A 19,994-nucleotide genomic window follows, 5' to 3' on the forward strand; every position below is an offset into this window, starting at 1 on the left:
ATCAATTATTGATCCCAGATTGGAGCATTTTCGGCCCTTTGGCTCCCCGGCCCCAGACTGCCGGACGCCTGGGTCCCTGCCAGGTTAACTCTGGGAGGAGCCTTTGCCCCGCCCCGGCTGGTAAAAAGGGGGATCCCTGGGCACAGGGAGGAGAGGAGGCTGGGCGGAGGGGACGTTACGGTAACCGCCCCATCCACTTTGGACATGGAGGGACACTAGAAAGGGAGGGGTGGCTGCCGGAGGAAAGAGGAGGAAGGAGAAAGAGACGGAGAGCGCGCCCGGGCGAAGCCACCTCGGAGCCACAGAGCCCAGCCAGAGCAACCAAAAGACGGATGGCAAGGAGAGAATGAGACAGCTGCGGTGGAGAGATCGAAGGCAGCCCTGAGAGAAGAAGAGAGTCCGCAAGGGAGGAAAGCGGCAGACAGTTGCAGCGGGATCAGAGGAAAGAGGAGGAGACGGCGCAGGAACGACGGAACGAGAGGCACCCCGGACGGAGAGAGAGAGACCACCAGTCCCTGGCAGAACATGGAGAACAAACCAATCTGGCTGGCGTGAGAGATTCGGACTCTGAGGAGGAAAGGAACAAGCAGGCAAAGGCCAACAGATAGAAGACGGCAGGGGCCAGACGGAGACGGAGCCTCAGAAACTCAGGAAGGCAGAAGGCAGTGAGTTAGGTGTAGGAGAAAGCGCCCCGCCGGAGCAACAGAAGGAGAATTTTTGGAAGGAAAAAACACAGAAGATTGTGACAAGCAAAAGAACGAGTCAGATCTCAGCAGAGAGAGAGACTCGGACCCTCCAGAAGAGGCAACGGAGGAAGGCAGCAACAAGGAAGCGGTAGAACAAGCCGCCGCCATGACGGAGCAATAAAACAAGCCACAGCCCAGATGGACTGAGCGGCAGAGTGGACAGAGAGCCAGCAGGATTCAAACCCCAGATAAAGCAACAGAGCAAGCCAGAGCCCAGGAGTGATAGAATGAGTTGGCTCCCAAACAGAGCGACAGAACAAGGCAGGGCCCAGACACAGCGGTAGGACTCAGCACCTGGGTGGAGCGATAGTGACGGCCAGATAAAGCGATGGAGCCAGGCAGGGCTCAGACTGACAGTTAGAACAAGGCCCAGACGGAGTGAGAGAAGGACTTAACGTCTGGACCGAGCAATACAATGAGGCAGGGCCTTGGCCAGTGACAAAAGGACTCAGCCTCCAAGCAGAGCGACAGAACGAGGCAGGGGCTGGGACGGTCGCAGGGCTCAGCCTCCAAGCAGAGCGACAGAACGAGGCAGGGGCTGGGACGGTCGCAGGACTCAGCCTCCAAGCAGAGCGACAGAACGAGGCAGGGGCTGGGACGGTCGCAGGACTCAGCCTCCAAGCAGAGCGACAGAACGAGGCAGGGGCTGGGACGGTCGCAGGACTCAGCCTCCAAGCAGAGCGACAGAACGAGGCAGGGGCTGGGACGGTCGCAGGGCTCAGCCTCCAAGCAGAGCGACAGAACGAGGCAGGGGCTGGGACGGTCGCAGGGCTCAGCCTCCAAGCAGAGCGACAGAACGAGGCAGGGGCTGGGACGGTCGCAGGACTCAGCCTCCAAGCAGAGCGACAGAACGAGGCAGGGGCTGGGACGGTCGCAGAAGGACTCAGCACCCGGGAGGAGCGGCACAAGAAGCCAGTGCCCACGCGGACCGAACCAGGCCCCATGGCGCGCGCCCCCCCGCCCGCCAGTGACATCCCACGCAACCTAAGCTACATCGCGGGGCTGTACGAGCGGGCATATTACCGCACGGTCCGGCCCAGCCTGGGCGACGACTCCGACTCAGAGGCCGAGGGGCGGGCGCGAGGGCCCAGGCCGCGGGGACGCCAGGGCCGGGCGGGTGGCAGAGGGGGGCACCGGCGCCGCAGGGCCCGCTCCGCCCCGGCCGGAGGGCCTGGGGGGGGCTCCCGCAGCCGCAGCCCCGGCGCCCGCAAGCGGGTGCGCTTCGCCGATGCCCTGGGGCTGGAGCTGGTGAGCGTGAGGCGCTACTGGCCAGCCGAGCTACCCCAGGTCCCGGAGCGTGTGCACACCCAGCTGCGGCAGGACACCCTACGCCACTTCGCCCCCCTGCGGCCCCTCTTCTCGCCCAGCCAGGTAATGGGGGGGGGCAGGAGAAAGCGGGGGGGAGCATACGGGAGGAGAAGACAGTGGAGGGATGTGCACAAGAGTTGGGGGGCAGGTCCCCAGTAGGGGGCGTTGGGCTCCAAGGTGGAAAACTGCACATTAACTTTCTCTTTCTTTTTCTCCCCCCACCCTGGCTTTCTCCAGGACCCCCAGGACCCACAGGCAGGGCGCCTGCCGCTGGCACCGTGTTTCCGGGACCCGCTGGGACTGCCGGACTTCGGGGCACGGCTGGGGGCGCAGGGCGTGTGCCTCGAGGGGGTGCGAGCCGGGGGGCTGGGGGTGGCGGGGACCCTGCGGGTCCTTAACCTGGCCTACGAAAAGAGAGTCAGCGTCCGCTACACCTGGGATGGCTGGGCCAGCTACCGGGAAGCCCCCGCCGCCTACGCCGGGCCCCCCGCCGGGCTCCTGGCCGGCCCCCCCTCCGACCGCTTTGCCTTCCGCCTGCCGCTGCCCCCCGGGGGCGCCCTGGAGTTCGCCCTCCACTGCCACGTGGGGGGCCAGGAGCTGTGGGACAACAACGAGGGTCAGAACTACGTCCTGCGGGGCGGGGGGCGGGCCGAGGGCCCCCCCAGCCCCCCACGAGATGGAGAGGGTGGCTGGATCCACTTCATATAGCGGGGTGCACAGCCATCCCCTCGTGGAGAAGAGACTTCACGGGGAGGCCCCACTTGCAGCCTCCAGATCCTCTGGGGGATCTGTGCGGGGGGGGGAGGAGGGTTCGAAGTTTAGGGCCCTGTGGCCATGGGGGCAGGAACGGGGATGGGGGGGATAAAAGGGGAATCGCGGGTTGGGAGGAGGGTTGGGCTAGGATGGGGGCGGGTGCAGACCAAAGACATGCCCCCTCCCATCGGTCACCACCCCCTGCCCTATGGCACTGCACCCCTACTGCACACAGCAGTGAGCCTTCAGGGAGAGAGGTGTCAGCATCTGGCAGGGGCGGGGCCACGGAACGCTGTTAATTTGTGGAACTCCCTGCTGTGGGACAGGGCTAGGACCCACCTCCCCGCAGTACAATCAGGAGGGGGTTGCACTGCCCGGCTGGCTGGGCCCATGGGGCTGATCTGAGTGGGGGCCCCTCTCCGCCTGGCCAGGGGCCTGCTGGGGAGCAACAGGAGGGGGTGGATGATGGCCCCGTGTGTGGGGGGCAGGGAAGTGTCATTTTCCATGGCACTTTGGCCCAGACTCCAGGTCTCAGCATCCAAACCTCCTAGGACACATTTGCCCCCTGGGAGTCACACACTGACCCCTTGCCTGGGGGCGCTGCCCCAGTATCACAGGGGAGGGGGAAAAGCCCTTCCAAGCACTGCCACGGGCCTGGCCTCTCTGCATGGCCTGACCCCAGCTGGGGCCACCCTTGCCCCCCATTCCTGCCCCACCAGTGCCCCTCACCCCCGCCCCACAGCCTTGCCCCACCGGTGCACCACAGCCCCCCCACCTCACAGCCCTGCCCCACCAGTGCCCCTCACCCCCGCCCCACAGCCCTGCCCCCCCCCCCCCCGGTGCCTCCCACCCCTCCTCACAGCCCCGCCCCACCAGTGTCCCTCATCCCCGCCCCACAGCCCTGCCCCACCGGTGCACCACAGCCCCCCCCACCTCACAGCCCTGCCCCACCAGTGCCCCTCACCCCCGCCCCACAGCCCTGCCCCCCTCCCCGGTGCCTCCCACCCCGCCTCACAGACCCGCCCCACCAGTGCCCCTCATCCCCGCCCCACAGCCCTGCCCCACCGGTGCACCACAGCCCCCCCACCTCACAGCCCTGCCCCACCAGTGCCCCTCACCCCCGCCCCACAGCCCTGCCCCCCTCCCCGGTGCCTCCCACCCCGCCTCACAGCCCCGCCCCACCAGTGCCCCTCATCCCCGCCCCACAGCCCTGCCCCACCGGTGCACCACAGCCCCCCCACCTCACAGCCCTGCCCCACCAGTGCCCCTCACCCCCGCCCCACAGCCCTGCCCCCCTCCCCGGTGCCTCCCACCCCGCCTCACAGACCCGCCCCACCAGTGCCCCTCATCCCCGCCCCACAGCCCTGCCCCACCGGTGCACCACAGCCCCCCCACCTCACAGCCCTGCCCCACCAGTGCCCCTCACCCCCGCCCCACAGCCCTGCCCCCCTCCCCGGTGCCTCCCACCCCGCCTCACAGACCCGCCCCACCAGTGCCCCTCATCCCCGCCCCACAGCCCTGCCCCACCGGTGCACCACAGCCCCCCCACCTCACAGCCCTGCCCCACCAGTGCCCCTCATCCCCGCCCCACAGCCCTGCCCCACCGGTGCACCACAGCCCCCCCACCTCACAGCCCCGCCCCGCCAGCGCCCCCCATTCATCCTCGGCTGCACGGGCGAGGCAGGAGGGAGCCGCCGCCCCCCCCCCCCGGCATGGAACGCGGGGTCCAGCTGGTGGCCGGTTTCCGGGCTGGGCGGCAGCCAATGGCCGGGCCCCCACGGCCGCGGCCTCCAATCCCAGCCCGCGGGGGGGGGGAGGGACAGGCGGGGGCGGGGCCACCCGGGCTGGGATCGGGGCTGGTGCCGGCCCGGCCCGGCAGCGCCGCAGGGAGGGTGAGTCCGGCCGCGCCCCCCCTTTGTCCCGGCCAGGCCCCCCCCCCGCGTGCGTCCGTCCCTGGGGGGCGGGGAGAACCCAGCCCCCCCCGCTCTAACCACTCGCCCCCACTGCCCGCCCCCCTCCCGGGACAGAGCCCGGCCTCCCTTCCAGGGCCCTGGCCCCGCCCCCTCCGCCTCCATTTCCCAGGGTGCAAGTGGAGCAAAGTCCCAAAACTTGGGAGGAAACTCGGAGCGGAGGAGGAGGGAGCGTGTGAGTGGGGGGAGGGGCCGGGGGGGGCTGCTGAGGAGGGAGCGTGTGAGTGGGGGGAGGGGCCGGGGGGGGCTGCTGAGGAGGGAGCGTGTGAGTGGGGGGAGGGGCCGGGGGGGGCTGCTGAGGAGGGAGCGTGTGAGTGGGGGGAGGGGCCGGGGGGGGCTGCTGAGGAGGGAGCGTGTGAGTGGGGGGGGCTGCTGAGGAGGGAGCGTGTGAGTGGGGGGGGCTGCTGAGGAGGGAGCGTGTGAGTGGGGGGGGGGCTGCTGAGGAGGGAGCGTGTGAGTGGGGGGAGGGGCCGGGGGGGCTGCTGCGGGGAAAGAGGGCGCGGTGGGGGGGTCCCCGGGGGGAGACAAGGGTCAGAGAACCCAGGCGTCTGGGCCCCCAGCGCCCCCCCCTGTCACCCCGTCCAGGCAGAGCAGGGTTAGAACGGGGGAGGGGGCTGGAGAGAGCTGGGGGCCTCGCAGTGGGCGGGGGGGGGTTGGAGAGAGCAGGGCTGGGGGCTAGTGGGAAGGTGGGGGAGGTCGCAGGGGGTTGGAGGGATCTGGAAATTGAGAACAAACGGGGGGGGGCTAGCGACATAAAATCCTGTGTAAATTGTTCTCTCCCCCCCCCCCCCCACACACAGCTGGCCTGGCCGGGCCCTGGTTAACCGGTAACCCCCTAAGCATGCGGGTTAGCTCACCGGTTAACCAGAGCTAGTTCAACCTTAATAACATCCCTGTGGGGGCTGGGAGGGGGACTCATGGGGTTGGGGCTGTCTGTGGGGGAGGGGCTGTGGGAAAGGAGGTTTCGGGGTGACTGGGGGAGGCGCAGGGTTGAGTCTTTGGCGCATTAGGAAGCTGAACTCCCTGGTTTTACGCAATCAGCACATGGTGAAATTTCTGGGCAGTTCCTGGCTCGTTAGTGGCTGCCGGCGAGGCTGATTGGTCACTAACGACCCGGACTCTGCTGGATTGGGGGTGGCTCTTTCCTTGGGGCGGGGACGGGGAACATAAACCCAAGGGCCTGGGCCGTGCACGTTTCATGGGCAGGGTTCGCCCGACCCCCGGGGGATTACTGATCGCTCGTCAGATCCTTGCGTAACCCCGGGCCCCGCAGTCGATAGTGAGGCAGGGACCAATAGCGGCCGACCGCAGGCGATCTCGTCCAGGCAGGGCCTGGGCCGCTGCGCGCCTCGAAATGCGATTGAAGCGGATGGCGGTGGAGTTATTGTAATGAGATTGATTGGCTGATTGGAACGAGTTCTCTTTGTTCTTTGGGGGACCAGGGCCGTGGCCGTGTGTCTGCTGCCCGTGTGGAGCCGGGGCTTTCTCCAGTTCTGGGAAGGGGAGTCTAGTGGTTAGAGCTGGGGTGCCTTTGAATCTCTGGGCCCCCTTGGCTCCCCCTCCAGTCAGTGGCATTTCTCCATTTGTCTGTAACGCCACAACCTTTGAATGCTGCATCCCCAGCCAAGTGCAAAATGCCCGAAAACGTGGCAGGGCCCCGTGGGAAGACCCTGTCCGTTGGGTGAAACCCGGAGACTCAGCCAGTGCCCGCACGCTGACGTGACCGACCTGCCTGTCGCTCGGCCAACAGCAGGTTCAGACTCTGACCTGCGTTTTTAGGGAGAAGCGGTTTATGACCCTGATAATTGCTCGTAACAATTAGAAATCCGCCAACGGCGCCTCTGCTCACAGCTGTAACGGTTTGTAGGTCGGTGGGTCGGGTGATGCCACCGCTGTGTCGTGCCTCGCGCAGATACCCCTCACGGAGCTCAGGCGTTCGCGGGCCTAGCTCCCTGGGCCGCATTGCTTCTGCTTGACCCCCGTACGGACCGGTGAGCCTCAAAGACTAACGGGGGTGGGGAAATACCGGGCTGGATCTGGTCGGTCTCCTCGCCGTCGTATTGGCCACGGATCGCCGTTCCTGGCCAATGGGAGCTGCGATTGGCCGTACTTGTGGCGGTGCAAATAGCGGTTTGGGAGCTTGCCAGAGGCTCGCCCTGGTGAACCGTCGTCGTTTCATTCCGCACCCCTGGGCGAGAACGGAATTAATTTAACGAGGATGTGCAGAGGCAACAGCCACTTGGAGCCACTAGGTCGTCTGGTTTGATCTCCAAGGTATCGTGAGCGGCTCGGTTTGACCCAGCTTCCCCGTATTTAGCCTTAAAACTCGGGTTGGACTAAAGCCTGGTTTCCAGTCTGGATTTCAAGACCTCAAGACACGGAGACGTCACCACTTCCCGTGTCTATTTGGTTCTGTCTTTCCCGTCGGAATTCGGCTGCCTGCTGCATCCAGCCGTCGGTTCGTGCTCTGCCTTTTTCCCTTAGCTTGAGGAGGCCTTGGGGACTGGGACTTGGACGCTGCTGGAGAAGTTGGAAGATTGGGCATTGTTCTTCTAAAAACATGGGTTATCCAATGCTCAATCCTCCAGGTGTTGCGGAAGCCCCTAACCTAGGCCCTGGTTTACATTAGGGAGCTATTTTGAAATAACCTCCCCCCCATATTTCAAATTTATAAGCGAAGCATCCACACGACCACGCCCACTGTTTCGAAATAACGGGCTGGTTATTTCAAATTCTGGTCTCCTGCTTTCCTAGGGGAATAACGCCAATTTCAAAATAGCTGTTTTGAAATAGCGGGAGCGTGGACACACCAGTGCTATTTTGAAATAACTCGGCCCCAGAGTTATTTGAATTAATTATCCCCAGTGCTTACTGGGGCACTAAGTCGAGGTAGTGTGCCCACATTAAGGGAGCCTGCCTCGGACTCATTTCGAGACGTCCCTGCAATGGGGACCTGCTATTTTGATTTTATTTGGGGATGTATGTCGATTTTAGTTAATAATAGAGGCCCAACCTAAATGTATACCCCAAATTAAAAAACATAGTAGAAGAACTAAAAGAAGAGCCACCGTGGTTTAACAACCATGTAAAAGAAGCAGAGAGAGATAAAAAGGCATCTTTTTAAAAGTGGAAGTCAGATCCTAGTGAGGTAAATAGAAAGGAGCATAAACACTGCCAAATTAAGTGTAAAAATGTAATAAGAAAAGCCAAAAAGGAGTTTGAAGAACAGCCAGCCAAAAACTTGAAAGGTAATAACGAAATGTTTAAGTACATCAGAAGCAGGAAGCCTGCTAAACAACCAGTGGGGCCCCTGGACGATCGAGATACAAAAGGACACTTAAAGACGATAAAGTCATTGAGGAGAAACTAAATGAATTCTTTGCTTCAGTCTTCACGGCTGAGGATGTTAAGGAGATTCCCAAAGCTGACCCGTCCTTTGTAGGTGACAAATCTGAGGACTTGTCACAGACTGAAATGTCATTAGAGGAGGTTTTGGAATTAATTGATAAACTTAACAGTAACAAGTCACCGGGACCGGCTGGCATTCACCCAAGAGTTCTGAAATAACTCAAATGTGAAAATGACAAACTATTAACTATGGTTTGTAACCAATCCTTTAAATCGGCTTCTGTATCCAGTGACCGGAAGATAGCTAATGTAATGCCAATATTTAAAAGGGGCTCTAGAGGCGATCCCGGCAATTACAGACCGGTAAGTCTAACGTCTGTATCCGGAAAATTAGTTGAAACAATAGTAAAGAATAAAATTGTCAGACATACAGAAGAACATAACTTGTTGGGCAAAAGTCAACATGGTTTCTGTAAAGGGAAATCACGTCTTACTAATCTATTAGAGTTCTTTGAAGGGGTCAACAAACGTGGACAAGGGGATCCAGTAAATATAGTGTACATAGATTTCCAGAAAGCCTTTGACAAGGTCCCTTACCAACGGCTCTTACGTAAATTAGGTTGTCCTGGGATAAGAGGGAAGATCCTTTCATGGACTGAGAACTGGTTAAAAGACAGGAAACAAAGAGTAGGAATAAATTGTACATTTTCCAAATGGAGGGGTAACTAGTGTGTTCCCCAAGGGTCAGTCCTAGGACCAATCCTATTCAAGGTATTCATTAATGATCTGGAGAAAGGGGTAAACAGTGAGGTGGCAAAGTTTGCAGACGATACTAAACTGCTCAAGGTAGTTAAGACCAAAGCAGACTGTGAAGAGCTTCCAAAAGATCTTGCAAAACTGAGTGATTGGGCAACAAAATGGCAAATGAAATGTAATGTGGATAAATGTAAAGTAATGCACATCGGGAAAAATAACCCCAAATATACACAGAATATGATGGGGGCTAATTTGGCTACGACAAATCAGGACTGAGATCTTGGAGTCATCGTGGGTCGTTCTCTGAAGACGTCCACGCAGTGTGCAGTGGCAGTCAAAAAAGCAAACAGGATGTTAGGAATCATTAAAAAACGGATATAAAATAAGACGGAGTATATCTTATTGCCCTTATATAAATCCATAGGAAGCCCACATCTGGAATAGTGCGTACAGATGTGGTCTCCTCATCTCAAAAAAAATATACTGGCATTAGAGAAGGGCAACTAAAATGCTGAGGGGTTTGGAATGGGTCCCCTGTGAGGAGAGATTAAAGAGACGGGGACTTTTCAGCTTGGAAACGAGGAGACTGAGGGGGGATAGGATCGAGGTCTATACAATCGTGTGTGGTGTGGAGAAAGAAAAGTTCTTGACTTGTTCCCATAATAAAAGAACTAGGGGCCACCAAATGAAATGAATGGGCAGCAGGTTTAAAACAAAAAAGGAAGTTCTTCACACAGCGCACAGCCAGTCTATGGAACTCCTTGCCTCAGGAGGTTGTGAAGGGTAGGACTATAATAGGGTTTAAGAGAGGGCTAGATAACCTCCATGATGGTGTCTCCAGCCTCTGTTTGTCAGAGGGTGGGGATGGATGGCAGGAGAGAGATCGCTTGATCATTCTATTTGATTCACTCCCTCTGGGGCACCCAGACAGGATACTGGGCTGGATGGACCTTTGGTCTGACCCAGTACGACCGTTCTTATGTTCTTAGTTATTTCAAAATAATTTCCTCGTGTGGGCAGGCCCTCGGAGTGCTAAGAGCTGATTTTGAATTTTACGGTTCACTGTCTATCGTGCCCGGGGTCAACAAGCAATCGGCAGCCACCACAGTGAAACAGCCACGGGTCATCAACAGGAGTATGACAGGTTTCTGCAGACCACGGTGAGCCCCGTGCTGTTTGCCAGGCGGTGGAAGCTTCGTCCAAACGTGCCAAGTGCTTGGTGTCCCAAAGAAGAGCGCCGGAAGCTAGCTCTTGTCACTGAGACAGCTCTCCAAGGACAAGGGGAGCTGCAGGGAGGAGGTCGCCAACACCATGTTACGCCCCCGCCCCCACTATAAAGTGAGCAGCGTCTGGAAGATCAAGAATATCAGTACTAAAATGCCTGTATCCGAAGTGCCAATAGATTAGGGCTGTAAATTCCCGGTTAATCAGTTAACCGGTTACGATGCTCAATGGGTCACTGGTGAACCCGTTACCCATTCGCATCCCTACAATAGTTTGGTGTCATGCGGAGAACGTTGCTTAAACGGCTGTTCCATGGGAACCTTGCCCGTTGCTCGCTCACGGTGGCAAGCAGCCAGACGTGAGCTGGAAGAGCTTGCTGATCTAGCTCAATTTGATCCCGTGGCTCTAGGGTGGAGCAATGGCCGTGGAGGTCGGGGGGGTGATTTCTAGCTGGTCGGAGCCAGCGGTGCTGGGAATCGCAGACAAAGGGCGCCGCATGGCAGGGTTGGCACCCGCCGAACCTAGGGCGCGTTGGCCAACATCGAAGTGCAAACAGTTGTGCCAACTTTCGGTGGGCTCGCGATGGCCGTTGCCACCTGGAACCTCCCTGGCAATTGGAGCAGATTGGCCGTGGCATGGCAGAGTCATCGTGTTATAGAAAGACAGACAAGCAACCGCCGTGGAGTTGGACACGCCCCACCACTCGGCCTCCCTACGAAATGCACAGTCATAGAATCGCCGGTCCAGTAGTTTGTGATCTGAGCAACTAACTCATCATTATTGGTTGATTATTTAATTAGCCAGTCAGTAACCAAGCAGTCATTTCCATGAACAAATCTTTTTGCTGAATACCTTTAATGAGTACCCAGTGAGTGTCTCAGGGAGCAGTCATTTCTAGATGGTATCACAACGGAATGCAGTGAGGGTTCAGCTGCGCCTTCGTCAGTTACTGCACGTTAAAACAAACGGCATTGTTAGTAATTATTGGGTGTCTTGTCCTAGCGTCTCAGCCCAGGACGGGCCGAGGCACCGCGTGGACACAGCAAGCACTGTTTCTGCCCCAGAAAACATATTTTAGGGACTGTTCAGCTAGTGTCTGTCATTGGGGACCCAGAGCTGTAACTGGCCCTGAGCCGCTAGCAAAGGAGGGCTCGGGTCCCTTAAGAACACGATGGACGTGAATTCCTGGGTCATTGTGGGTTTTCTGAGCTCTTTGAGGCGAGAGCAGTGTTTCCTGCCTGGGGAGGGCTGGGAGCCAGGATTCCCGTGTTCTCTTCCCACTCTGAGCCCTGGTCTACGCGAGGGAGTTATTTCAAAATAACCCCGATTTCCACACAGCGGGCGGGGCCTCCGCTCTCCCAGGCCTGATATTTCGAAAGAACGGGCTGGCTGTTTTGAAATCTGCCCCCTGCTTTTCTCGGGGAATAACAGCTATTTCGAAATGGCGGCAGCGTGGGCCGCCCGGCCACCAGAACGGAGCCTGCCCCGGCCTGACTCGGTTTGATTTGGGACCAGTGATTTCGAAACGGGGCGCGTCTGCGCTAGGAAACTGGGGGAGGAGGGGGGTTTCTGGGTTAGCGCAGGGTGGCTGGGAGCCAGGTTTCACCTGCGTGTCTCTCTCCCCCTAGGTCTCAGGCTCCCCAGGGGCAAGTCGGACTGCCGAATTGGGGTTCAGACGCCCTTGTGGCAGGTAAGAGCCTTCCCTCCCATTGCAGTCCAGGGGAGGGGGCGGCCATCCCGAAGCACAGCTGGCCAGTGGTGTGGTGGAGGGGGGGGGCTGCCTGGCTACCCAAGGGGCACTTGTCTTTCCTCCTGCCCCCCCCAGCGGTCTCCTGCTCATTGTGCCCTGTGTGTTCTCTCCCCGCAGCCATCCGTCCCCACAGCGCCTGGCCAGGGGTCCCACGGTGGCGGGGCCAGCCATGCCCCCGAACAAGGAGTCGCTGGGCCGCCCCGGCTCACCGGCTGCCCTCATCTGCCTGCCGCCCATCTCAGAGGACCTGCAGCTGGTGTGGACCCAGGCGTCCCAGACCAGCGAGCTGGACGGGCACCAGCCGCTGCACCAAGCCTTCAACTACTTCCCCTACCCCAGCCTGGCCGACCTGGCGCTGCTGTGCCTGCGGCACGGCCTGCAGCTGGAGAAGGTGAAGGCCTGGTTCATGGCCCAGCGGCTGCGCTGCGGCATCAGCTGGAGCGCCGAGGAGATCGAGGAGACACGGGCGCGGCTGGCCTGCCGCCAGGACCGCCCGGCCTTCGGGGCCCTGCTGGCCCCCAGCGAGGCCCTGCTGCAAGCGGGCCGGGCCCTGGGTGGCAGGGAGGCCCCCACGGCCACCCCCCACAAAGTCAAGCTCCAGGAATCCCCAGGGACCTGTGCAGCCGTAGCCCAGGGAGCCCCAGAGCCAGGGAGAGCTTCTGCGGCCCCCTACCACAAAGCCAAAGAGACGCCGCCGCCGCCCCCCAGCCTTTTCCCCACACCGCCCCCGCCGTGCCGGGCCTGGGCGGATCCTCTGGCCGGCGCCAGCCATCCGGACACCGCCTGGGACCTCAGCAAGCCCTGCCGGCTGGGGGCGGCCGACAGCACGAACCCCCTCCACGCCGCCTCGCCCTCCTCCGGAGCCACCGTCAACGGGGCCGAGGCCTGGGCCCGGCCCGGCCACCCCCACGGCACCCTGGAGGCCCAGCGGCAGCGCAAGAGCCGGCGGAAGACCAAAGAGCAGCTGGCGGTGCTCAAGTCCTTCTTCCTGCGGTGCCAGTGGGCGCGGCGGGAGGATTACCAGTGGCTGGAGCAGATCACCGGCCTGCCGCGGGCCGAGATCATCCAGTGGTTCGGAGACACCCGCTACGCCCTCAAGCACGGCCACCTGCGGTGGTTCTGGGATAACTCGGTGCCTGTCGCCCCGGAGCCCGGGCCCCGCACGGACACGGGCCCGCTGGAGCGGTACTGGGCCGCCCGGCAGCAGCTGCGCGAGGACGACCTGCCGGCCCTGAGCCGCGAGTCGGGCATGGAGACCCAGCAGGTGCTGAACTGGTTCTACTCCCGCTCGCCCGAGCCGGCCGAGGTGGTGGTGTGCCTGGGCGAGGAGCAGGAGGACGAGGACGAGGAGGCCGGGCTCATGGTGCAGGAGGAAGGGGAGGAGGAGGAGGACGAGCTGGAGGAGGAAGACCTGGGCGCCCAGGAGTGAGGCGCACCAGGACTCCTGGGGGTGTTTTGTGGGGGGAACTGACTCGTGCTGGGGCTCTGCTCTGTCTAGTTCCTCCCTCTGCTCTAGAACCCAGATCTGGGCCCTGCCTCTCATTCCCCTTCCCATTCCGGACCCCAGCTCTAGAACCCAAACCCGGATGGCGTTGTGCTACCTAGAGCGCGCTTGTAAGGTGCTCTCCGTTCCCTGGTGTCTGGAGCTGGTCTTGGTGCTCTAGAACCGGATACCGGCCCCCCTCTTCCCATGGTAGGAGCTAGTACCACCTTCTCCCCTCTGTGTTCTAGAACCCCAACCACCGTGTGGTCCCATCCTCGTTCTAGAGCAGGTGGATCCCCCCCAGCGCTGCCAAAGGCCCTAGAACCAGGAGTTGTTGATCTAGACCCCCAGTGGCCATTTCGCTCCCAGTCCCCCTACTCTAGAGCCTAGGTTCTTGGCTCTCTCTGCTTCCTGGTTTGTGTTCTAGACCCTGCTACCTTCCGACCAGTTGTCTGGATTCAGGTATGCTCCCTTCTCCAGACTTTCCCCCACCTCTCCCCTTCCACGGCTTCTGTTTCTAGAGCCCGCCCTGGTTCGCACCCACGCCCCCTTGTAGAATGCGTTACGCCCTGGTGGGGGCCTGGCCTGGGCCAGGGGGCAGGCTGTGGTCAGCAGAGGGCTCCCTGTGTTTGGTTTTACAAACGGGGCCGGAGCGAGGGTGGGAGAGCCCAGGGCGGTGGTGAGCGAGTGCAGCCGTTCGTTTGTTTTTTCTGGAGTTGTTAATTTATAGCGCCCAGCGGGCGAGAGTTAAAACGAGGTTTGAACCCCACACCTGTGGCCTGTGTCTGATTGGTGGAGGGCGGGTGGAAGGGGGCGGGGCTGCTTCAGCATCATCTAGTTCGTGTCGGTGGGGAGGTGGCTCCAATGCCCCTTCCTCTCTCCCCCTGGTTTCCCGTCCTTCAGTTCTTCCTCTGCCCCTCTCCCTAGTTCGGTACCTGGCTGCTGCCCCCTGGCCTCCCCCACTCCTGCTAGGCCTCTGGGTTCACCCCCCAAACCTGCCCCTAGCCAACCCCTACCCCCACAGAGCCCCCGCAGTTGCAAGGCAGAGAGGGGGTCACCCTGAACCTCAGTTCCCCTGCAAATACCCAGCGCCCCCAGAGAAAGGCCAGACATTTATTGTTGGTGGGGTGACCCCCAACCCACTTTGGTCCCAGCAGCGGGGGGACAGGGATAATGGGGGGGGCTGACCCTGAGGCTGGGCTGTCCCCCTGGTGGATGGGGGACCATGCCAGGGAGCTGGTGGATTTATCAGACACATGTGGGGGCTGGAGGAACAGGGACTGCTGGGCTGGGGGAGCTGGGTAGGGGCCATGTGGGGCAGGCAGTGGGGGATCTCCTGGATCCTATGCCCCCAGCCCAGTCCCTCTGGTCCCAGGGGGCTGAGGCCGTGGGGTGCCCGGGCAGTTGCTACAGCTGGGGGGCCCGGCCGGCACCAGGAGGCCTGCAGGGAAAGAATCATGGTGGAGAGGCAGGTCGCCCCTTGAGGTCCCTCACGGCCCCCCTCCCCCAGACCCTCAGAGTGTGGGGCTCCCCCCCTCAGAGCCCTCCTCTCCCAGACCCTCCTCGTGTGGGGCTCCCCCCATCAGAGCCCCCTTGAGTGTGGGGCTTCCCCCCTCAGACCCTCTGTGAGTATGGCCCCCCCAAGCCTCCCTCCTCCAGATGCTCTGTCAGTGTGGGGCTCCCCCCGACCCCCCACCCTTCTGTGGGGGTGAACCCCAATCCAGTCTCACCTGCCATGCTGGGAGGGTGTAAGTTGGGGGGTGAACCTCAGCTAGGGGAGGAGAAGAAATTACCACAGATCCACGGACACCCCAAATCTGAGACCCCACCCCACTGCCCCCCAGCTTGACTCCCACCCGGTCTCCCCTGCCCCCTCACCTGTATGGGCCTTGGCCTCTCTGCACTCTGGCTCCCGCGGAGGGTGCCCGCCTCTCTCAGATCTGTGGGGAAGATGGGAGGGGTTAGTGGGGCAAATGGGGGTTCACTGGGACCCCCCCAGCTGCAGATCCTGCCTCCCAGGCCTGGGTTGGGAGGCCCCTTATCTGCCCGGCTCACCTGTGAAGATGCCCAGTGCCAGTGGCGGGGGGGCCCGGCCCTGCTCAGCATCCCCCTCTGCTGCCCCCCGCCTGGCGGGATGTGGGGGGAAGGTGCCCACCACAGGGGTCTGGGTGGAGGAGGCGGTGGCTCTGGAGAGAGAAGGGGAGTTAAGGGAGGGGGAAGCAAGAGACACCCTCGCCCCCGAGGATGCCCCTTAACTGGCACTCCTAGCCCCAAAGTCCCCTCCCGCCCCCCAACCAGGGGCTTCCAGCCCCACCCGTGTCATAAGAACGGCCAGACGGGGTCAGACCGAAGGTCCATCCGGCCCAGTGTCCTGTCAGCCCGCAGTAGCCAGTGCCAGGTGCCCCAGAGGGAGGGAACAGAACAGGGAATCTTCACATGACCCCTCCCTTGTTGCCCCCCCCCCCCCGATAGGCCAGGGACCCCACCCCTACCCCGCCTGGCTAACAGCCATTGATAGACCCAACCACCATGAATCTATCGAGGTTTTTTGGAACCCTGTTAAACCCCTGGCCTTCACCCCATCCTCTGGCGAGGAGTTCCGCAGGTTGACTGCGCTGAGTGAAGAAAATCTTTCTTTTGTTTGTTTTAGACCATTTCTATGATTGGGGCTCTCAACCCCACTGATCCCCCCCTTCCCTGGACAGGGAATTCTAGCCCCCTAGGCCCCTGGTGGGGATCCCAGCTCCATAGAGCCCCCCCAACTCACCGGTAGGACAGGCTGTGGGTGGAGGCTGGAGACGGGGTGGCTGTGGAACAGAGGGGAGACAGTTCAGGGGGATGTGGATTGGGGGGGCATGAGAAGCAAGGGGGTGAGAAATTGGGCAGGGAAAGGGGCTGACCAAGGGCTCTGGTGGATGGGCTGGGGGACAGCGGGAGCCCCAGGGGTGACCCCTCCCGTGGGCCTTGTGCCTGTGAACACAGCTGAGCCGAGCTGAGGTCCGTTCTCAGCCCGCCAGCTTCCCAGCCTGCTCACCGATGCTGGAGCCAGCGGGGGTCCGAGCAGCTCCTGCAGCCTGCTGGGAAAAGGAGAGACCGTGCGAGTCGGAGGGGTCCCCGAGCAGCCCCTGGGGTCCCTGCCCCCCAACACTCCTGGCTCCCATGCTCCCCACATCCCCCACGGCACGAGGGGCACGAGGACGACTCACCGGCCAGCTGGGGGTGCTGGAGAGAGGGTAGGGGATGGACTCCAGTGAGGAGGAGCGGCTGTGGGGGGAGAGACCAAGTTACAAGGGGCACAGGCCAGCCCCTGCTTAGGGGGTGCAGGGCTCATTCCCACCAGCAGGGGGCAGGTACACAAATGTGCAGCCATTCCCCACCAGCAGAGGGCATGTGTACACGTACATACACACACACCCCCCTTCCCCACCAGCAGAGGGCATGTGTACACGTACATACACACACACACCTTCCCCACCAGCAGAGGGCATGTGTACACGTACATACACACACACCCCCCTTCCCCACCAGCAGAGGGCGTGTGTACACGTACATACACACACACACCTTCCCCACCAGCAGAGGGCGTGTGTACACGTACATACACACACACCCCCCTTCCCCACCAGCAGAGGGCGTGTGTACACGTACATACACACACACCCCCCTTCCCCACCAGCAGAGGGCGTGTGTACACGTACATACACACACACCCCCCTTCCCCACCAGCAGAGGGCGTGTGTACACGTACATACACACACACACCCCTTCCCCACCAGCAGAGGGCGTGTGTACACGTACATACACACACACACCCCTTCCCCACCAGCAGAGGGCATGTGTACACGTACATACACACACACACACACCTTCCCCACCAGCAGAGGGCATGTGTACACGTACATACACACACACACACACCTTCCCCACCAGCAGAGGGCATGTGTACACGTACACACACACACACCTTCCCCACCAGCAGAGGGCATGTGTACACGTACACACACACACACCTTCCCCACCAGCAGAGGGCGTGTGTACACGTACATACACACACACACACCTTCCCCACCAGCAGAGGGCGTGTGTACACGTACATACACACACACACACCCCTTCCCCACCAGCAGAGGGCGTGTGTACACGTACATACACACACACACACCCCTTCCCCACCAGCAGAGGGCGTGTGTACACGTACATACACACACACACACCCCTTCCCCACCAGCAGAGGGCGTGTGTACACGTACATACACACACACACACCCCTTCCCCACCAGCAGAGGGCGTGTGTACACGTACATACACACACACACACCTTCCCCACCAGCAGAGGGCGTGTGTACACGTACATACACACACACCCGCAGCCATTCCCCACCAGCAGGGGACGTGTGTTCACGTACACACACCCGCAGCCATTCCCCACCAGCAGGGGACGTGTGTTCACGTACACACACCCGCAGCCATTCCCCACCAGCAGGGGACGTGTGTTCACGTACACACACCCGCAGCCATTCCCCACCAGTAGGGGACGTGTGTTCACGTACACACACCCGTTCCCCACCAGCAGGGGACGTGTTCACGTACACACACCCGTTCCCCACCAGCAGGGGACGTGTTCACGTACACACACCCGTTCCCCACCAGCAGGGGACGTGTGCACACACACTGACCTCACCACCTGGCTGGACAGCTGAGTGCGGGGTCGTGGGGCACCTGTGGGGAGGGACGGGCATTAGCTCCTCTGCTGGGCAAGGATGGGGAATCCAGCCCCCGCTATGAACATGCCCGCTGCCCTGTGGGAACGCCAGTCCTTGCACGCCCACCACTGCGAGCACCCGTGGCCTTGCACACCCACACCCCATGGGCACCCTGGCTCTCTGCCACCACCCAGTGGGATGTTAAATATCAGTTCATTGAATAGGCACGTAACCTCATGAATTCTTATCGATTAGTCGACTATTCTCTAGTCCTCGGGGGTGGGGCTGGCAGCCAGTGCGCTCCAGCCCCGCTCCCAGGGAGCCCCCCGCTACCCGCACTGCTGCCTCTCATAGAGAGGCAGCAGTGCGGGGGGGCGGGCGAGAGCTGGTCCACGAGGGGAGCCCGTTTAAAAACCAGCTCCCCCCGCGGATTGGCTGCCTGCCCCCGCGCTGCTCCCTCTGATAGAGATGCAGCAGTGCGGGGGGGGGCGGGCGAGAGCTGGTCCACGAGGGGAGCCCGTTTAAAAACCAGCTCCCCCCGCGGACTGGCTGCCTGCCCCCGCGCTGCTCCCTCTGATAGAGATGCAGCAGTGCGGGGGGGCGGGCGAGAGCTGGTCCACGAGGGGAGCCCGTTTAAAAACCAGCTCCCCCCGCGGACTGGCTGCCTGCCCCCGCGCTGCTCCCTCTGATAGAGATGCAGCAGTGCGGGGGGGCGGGCGAGAGCTGGTCCACGAGGGGAGCCCGTTTAAAAACCAGCTCCCCCCGCGGACTGGCTCCCTGCCCCCGCGCTGCTCCCTCTGATAGAGATGCAGCAGTGCGGGGGGGCGGGCGAGAGCTGGTCCACGAGGGGAGCCCGTTTAAAAACCAGCTCCCCCCGCGGACTGGCTGCCTGCCCCCGCGCTGCTCCCTCTGATAGAGATGCAGCAGTGCGGGGGGGGCAGGCGAGAGCTGGTCCACGAGGGGAGCCCGTTTAAAAACCAGCTCCCCCCGCAGACTGGCTGCCTGCCCCCGCGCTGCTCCCTCTGATAGAGATGCAGCAGTGCGGGGGGGCGGGCGAGAGCTGGTCCACGAGGGGAGCCCGTTTAAAAACCAGCTCCCCCCGCGGACTGGCTGCCTGCCCCCGCGCTGCTCCCTCTCATAGAGATGCAGCAGTGCGGGGGGGGCAGGCGAGAGCTGGTCCACGAGGGGAGCCCGTTTAAAAACCAGCTCCCCCCGCAGACTGGCTCCCTGCCCCCACGCTGCTCCCTCTGATAGAGATGCAGCAGTGCGGGGGGGCGGGCGAGAGCTGGTCCACGAGGGGAGCCCGTTTAAAAACCAGCTCCCCCCGCAGACTGGCTGCCTGCCCCCGCGCTGCTCCCTCTGATAGAGATGCAGCAGTGCGGGGGGGCGGGCGAGAGCTGGTCCACGAGGGGAGCCCGTTTAAAAACCAGCTCCCCCCGCGGACTGGCTGCCTGCCCCCGCGCTGCTCCCTCTCATAGAGATGCAGCAGTGCGGGGGGGGCAGGCGAGAGCTGGTCCACGAGGGGAGCCCGTTTAAAAACCAGCTCTCCCCGCAGACTGGCTGCCTGCCCCCGCGCTGCTCCCTCTGATAGAGATGCAGCAGTGCGGGGGGGCGGGCGAGAGCTGGTCCACGAGGGGAGCCCGTTTAAAAACCAGCTCTCCCCGCAGACTGGCTGCCTGCCCCCGCGCTGCTCCCTCTGATAGAGATGCAGCAGTGCGGGGGGGCGGGCGAGAGCTGGTCCACGAGGGAAGCCCGTTTAAAAACCAGCTCCCCCCGCGGACTGGCTGCCTGCCCCCGCGCTGCTCCCTCTGATAGAGATGCAGCAGTGCGGGGGGGCGGGCGAGAGCTGGTCCACGAGGGGAGCCCGTTTAAAAACCAGCTCCCCCCGCGGACTGGCTCCCTGCCCCCACGCTGCTCCCTCTGATAGAGATGCAGCAGTGCGGGGGGGCGGGC

At 61.9% G+C, this 19,994-nt stretch overlaps 2 protein-coding genes across 10 annotated transcripts in view; one reads left to right on the top strand and one right to left on the bottom strand.

Moving 5' to 3' along the window:
* HOMEZ (homeobox and leucine zipper encoding) lies at positions 1-14,121 on the top strand. 5 transcript variants are annotated; one of them, XM_075916788.1, is made up of 4 exons: positions 1-2,117; positions 2,292-2,405; positions 11,734-11,795; positions 11,973-14,121. In XM_075916788.1, exons 1-4 carry the CDS (start codon positions 1,689-1,691, stop codon positions 13,282-13,284), a joined length of 1,917 nt encoding a protein of 638 aa, XP_075772903.1. In that variant the 5' UTR covers positions 1-1,688; the 3' UTR covers positions 13,285-14,121. The 5 variants fall into 5 exon arrangements, with proteins under 5 accessions (XP_075772903.1, XP_075772905.1, XP_075772907.1 ...); XM_075916790.1 differs by lacking the exons at positions 1-2,117; positions 2,292-2,405 and adding an exon at positions 4,505-4,699; XM_075916792.1 differs by lacking the exons at positions 1-2,117; positions 2,292-2,405 and adding an exon at positions 4,882-4,952.
* The window catches only part of RNF212B (ring finger protein 212B), a 17,492-nt gene continuing 8,424 nt past the window's right edge, over positions 10,927-19,994 (bottom strand). For 3 of the 5 annotated variants that reach the window (XM_075916799.1, XM_075916800.1, XM_075916796.1), the window contains exons 9-16: positions 18,015-18,057; positions 16,545-16,602; positions 16,373-16,415; positions 16,106-16,145; positions 15,394-15,524; positions 15,217-15,278; positions 15,069-15,109; positions 14,226-14,779 (exon numbers count right to left, since the gene is read on the bottom strand). In XM_075916799.1, the coding sequence (XP_075772914.1) occupies positions 14,746-14,779; positions 15,069-15,109; positions 15,217-15,278; positions 15,394-15,524; positions 16,106-16,145; positions 16,373-16,415; positions 16,545-16,602; positions 18,015-18,057 (452 nt within the window). In that variant the 3' untranslated portion in view covers positions 14,226-14,745. Of the gene's footprint in view, positions 11,055-14,225; positions 14,780-15,068; positions 15,110-15,216; positions 15,279-15,393; positions 15,525-16,105; positions 16,146-16,372; positions 16,416-16,544; positions 16,603-18,014; positions 18,058-19,994 lie in introns of those variants that run through there. The other 2 variants (XM_075916801.1, XM_075916797.1) reach the window with 2 other exon arrangements.

Source organism: Pelodiscus sinensis, unplaced genomic scaffold, assembly GCF_049634645.1.
Source record: "Pelodiscus sinensis isolate JC-2024 unplaced genomic scaffold, ASM4963464v1 ctg191, whole genome shotgun sequence".
In the NCBI taxonomy this organism is placed as follows: domain Eukaryota; kingdom Metazoa; phylum Chordata; order Testudines; family Trionychidae; genus Pelodiscus; species Pelodiscus sinensis.